This window comes from Ochotona princeps, chromosome X (genome assembly GCF_030435755.1).
Source record: "Ochotona princeps isolate mOchPri1 chromosome X, mOchPri1.hap1, whole genome shotgun sequence".
Classification (NCBI taxonomy): domain Eukaryota; kingdom Metazoa; phylum Chordata; class Mammalia; order Lagomorpha; family Ochotonidae; genus Ochotona; species Ochotona princeps.
Window position 1 is genome coordinate 78,526,083 of NC_080865.1, and position 4,319 is coordinate 78,530,401.

The 4,319-nt window shown below is 36.7% G+C and overlaps 1 protein-coding gene across 1 annotated transcript; it reads right to left on the bottom strand.

Moving 5' to 3' along the window:
* Positions 1–1,308: 1,308 nt before the first annotated feature.
* LOC101533261 (kita-kyushu lung cancer antigen 1) lies at positions 1,309–2,585 on the bottom strand. Its single transcript, XM_012927726.2, has 2 exons — positions 2,336–2,585; positions 1,309–1,630 (listed from the first exon to the last, which is right to left on the bottom strand). The coding sequence occupies exons 1-2, from the start codon at positions 2,408–2,410 to the stop codon at positions 1,331–1,333; spliced, it is 375 nt and encodes a 124-aa protein (XP_012783180.1). The 5' UTR covers positions 2,411–2,585; the 3' UTR covers positions 1,309–1,330.
* Between the last annotated feature and the right edge of the window lie 1,734 nt (positions 2,586–4,319).

Genomic DNA, 4,319 nt, shown 5'->3' on the forward strand with positions numbered 1-4,319 from the left:
GGTGTGGTCCAATGGGTTCCAAGCCAAGGTGTCTGTCCCTGCCATGTAGTTCCAACCAGTGCCCTCTCCACTGGTTGAGTGGTGCAGCCCAGTGGGTTCTTCTTGAGAGTTGTTTTAAATATTCCCCCTCCCCAAAGAAGGTAAACCATGCCTATAAAATATACAACAAACTTTTCAACAATCCCTATGTTTCTTACCCTAGGCTTCAGGGAACAGATGAAATCAAAATTATATAAACCTTTTTTTGGTGCATGTGTACATGTGTTTTTTTTCTAGGAAGAAGATTCCTGAGTTTCACTGGATCTCAAACAGCCCTATCATTCCCCAAATTAGACATATAGTGCTAGCTTTTTGGGCTTTGCAAGTGAGTGTAACTAGAAGCAGTATGTTTTTCTTATACATTCCTTGTCTCCTTACTTTTGACTGGAGATGAAAGGACTAAAGGATTAACACACAACTTTGATTTATACTGGTAATTTCTTTTCGGGGGAGAGAATCATTCCATTTCAATGGTAGCAAGGTCATGATGGTAGATCAAATATTGTTAGTGAATGTTAAGAAGAAATTCTTTAGTTATACCAGATTTTGTAAAATAATTTGAAATAAATGCTCAATTGATCTAAGAAATATTATGATTTAATCCACATAATATTGCATGTATCCAACCATTGTATTTAAGATGTTGATTGTTCATCCAATTAAAAAATGCATGCAGTTTTCTATGGGTGATTCTTGTAATTTTGGGAAGAATTGGACACATTGGAAATGAAAAAGAAACTTAATTGGGGTAGAGGAGGTGCAAAGAGGAAGAAATACCTTTGAAAACTGACCACAAGGAGTAATTAAGAGTTTGTGTCACTGTCTTCACAAGGATGTGAAACACAGATCTTACCAGAGTTCTCATGATGGACTTCATTACACAGATTCAAGAGTGGACAAAACCGTATGATACCCATTGGTAAGGGTTCCATCAAATCCCATTTAATGCACTCTTGGACACAGTCACAATATTACAGACTATTAGAGAACACTTCACACTAGAATACAATTAAGATCAATTATATCCTTTTTGACAGCATTTTTATTGTATTGAAAAAATACAAATAATTCAGGTCTTTGAGTTGTTTTCCCATCTCCATGGTGCTTTCATTCGTTTCATAGTAAAATATATATTAACAACAGGTCACCAAGTCTCCAAATAAATTGAACATGATCGAACAACTCAATTGATATTTGTGTTTTGTGTATAACTTGGTGTGCTCACCCCTCTCCCCCAGTGATTCATTCAGTACAACCACATGATCAATCGAAGTCAAGCAAAGCGCCTTTATTAACTGCTTCCACTGTCACTCCATCTTGCATTCTTTTTAGGGGATTGTCGTTTAGGTACTGCATCACTAATACCCTGAGTAAGTAGGAAATGTTCCAGTTCAGCCAGCTTGTATTCCACAATCCTGAGGTTTATCAGTATTCGCTTTTGCATGGCTACGGAGTGAGGGAAGTTGTTTAAGATATCCTGAGAGAGCCTGTTGACTGAAAGACCCTCATTGATATTGTGTTTAGCTGACCCAGTAGCAGTTGCTACTAGTGCAAGAGAAGCCAGATTTGATGACCGTTGACCAGTATTTTTCTGTAAAGGAAAGAAATTGTACATGTGTAGTCCATTGAGTTTAGCAAATTCCAAAATTCATCAATAACTTGGTTACTATTGGCTACCAGGATGGATTTATCCTTCAAACTAGAGATTGAAAATATTTACATGATTTCACAGTTGGGAAACACACCCTCCCCAGAGATGGCCTGAGAAGAAAAATACTTGTGAATGAAACTTGATAACATCAAAGTGCAATATCCTTTTCTTACTGTGTTGGGTACTTCAACAGGCCTGCAATGACTCTTGAGTTCTAAACTAAAATAAAAGCATTTATTTCCCACTTTTAGCCCAGGAGACCTTATTTAGACCTTAATTATTTGTAAGTGCCCACAAGGCTCCCATAAGGAGAGCAGGGAGCTATGGGGAGGAAGCAGAAAAGGTAGGAGAGAGAGTAGGTACAGATAGCTGAAATGGGGGAGCAGAGTGTCCAATGGGTGCTTTGTGCTGTACTTTTGTCTGCTGGTGTGTAAAATCTGACCATACTGCTTATTGATTTATGATTTGTTAAATCTGACTATGCTTCAAAATGTGGGAACTTGGATAGAGAGTGGGTAAGGCAGAGAAGTCTGGTGCTCTTTTGATTGAAAAGATCATCTGCTACCACTTATTTTACTACCTTTCTGCTTTCCTTCAAACCCTATCCTTGCACTTATCAATCTTCATTTAATTCCAATCTCTTACCTTTGCCTTAAACCGTTTTTTCCAGAAGAGAACCAGAAAAACGAACAAAGCGCAGGTCATTAAGACAAAAATCATGGTGAATACTCCTCCAGCTGGTGTTAGGGAGTCAGGGGGCCGCTAAGCGACCGATTTGAGATGCTGCCACCCAGGGCGATAGGCTTGTCTCACTGCTTGGACCTACTGGGACTGCCTGCGGTGCTCAAGCTATATACACCAGAAAACGCACGCGCTCACAATTGGTTACGCATGCGAGGTTACACGCCACAATCTGATGACGTAGACGGCAGCCCACTTAATAACCGCTCACTTGGTTACTTTATAATGTCGCTAGAGAGGCAAGAACGGAGCTTCGGATTTTCAAGAAGCTTAAATAGGGTGGAAGGACAGACTACACATTGAACTGGTCAAATATAAGATTCAAATTTGCTGCTCCTTCATTAAAATAAAATTAAAAAGCGAAAAAGCAAGTAAATCAATCAGCCAACCAACCTGATGCTTGTAACCACTTCATTACACAGTTTAAAAACATTCTTACTGATAAAATATTAAGGCTTTGCTAGAAGCTGTGCCGCCTGCACACTCCCTTTGATATTTTAGTATTTACTCCAATCTCAATTGGATTGGTATAACTATAGATGCCTGTAACACTTTACAGTTAAAAATGTAATTCCAGGGGCATTTCTCCATATAACCATTCCAGCAAATTTGTGTTAGAATGTTTTTAATATTGTGTGTTTTCACAAATCTAGAGACTTTAGTGTTAAACTCATTTGAGACTTGTGACCAAGAGTAGGATTATGATGTTCAGCATTTGAACCTTATTTGAGATTAACTGTCCCATTTCCTTATCCTATCCGCTTCCTCGTGATGCCCCAAGCTGATTTGTGAGCGTTGAGTATTTAACCATTTTCTGTCTATGAAATGGAACTGGGTACCCATTGTTGGGATAGTATTAACAAGAGGTAACAGATACAGGAATTACTGAACTAAATAAGTTGCACTAGGTACTTATTTCACTAGATAAGGAGTAGTCAGAAAATTCAGTTTAAAGCAGAAAATGATAGACCAGAACTAACCACAATAGCCAGAGCTAAGGTGAATGTCAAATTGCAGCCCAATATTTTGGGAACAACTCTCATCTTCACATAGACAAGGAGAAGAATTACATTTTTCATATTTTCATATCTCACTGCTTTCCATTTTTAAATTCAAAGCTTTAAGTGTTATTCATTCAACAAGAATTTTATGAACTATACATGTACTGGTCACTGTGTTGCATTTTGGGAACATGATTTTGAGCAAAGGTAAACATTCTGTTCACATAGAATGTGCATTTTAATGTGGGAAAAAGACATTAATCAAACACTTACAAAAACGAATGTAAACATGTAAAGACTAATGACAGCAATATGTACAGTGTGGCATGGGAGATCATAATAAAGTATGTGAGCATAAAAGAAATTGAAGTTCCTGGTTTTATGGGTTTATGGCTTATTGCATGGATGGGAAATAACCAAGTATGGTGTTGCTGATCATGAATTTGCTCTTGGATGTGTTGAGTTTGAGGAGACTGAAATGTGAAATATATCTCAGGGAAATAATTGAAACTATAATATTATTTGTCATCTTCATATAGTGATAATTGAAACAATTGATATAGAAGAAAGTCTCTTATGTCAGTTTAGGGAGTACAAATGGAAGAGAAGTTAAAATAGAGACTTGATGGATTCAACATTTAATAGCTGGATAATAATACTTATGTTAGTATGTTATAGTTATCTTGACATTTTACTTTCTCTTTTTATTAAGCAAAATTGAATGAAGTGCAGTAACTTTGACTTTAACAAAACATTTTGAATTTGGATTCTACTATTATCTAAAGAAAGAGTTCAGAGATATTAATACATTCTTGTCAACCATATTAGAGCACTATTGCTAAGCCTTAGTATTTTTCATTTTATCTTTTTATTGTGATAAAATATTC

Bases quoted from the DNA above. Each gene is read 5' to 3' on its own strand.
- LOC101533261 (XM_012927726.2), bottom strand. From the start codon at position 2,410: ATGATTTTTGTCTTAATGACCTGCGCTTTGTTCGTTTTTCTGGTTCTC. The intron at 1,631-2,335 runs GTAAGAGATTGG...TTTCCTTTACAG, and splicing joins AAAAACGGTTTAAGGCAAAG to AAAAATACTGGTCAACGGTC.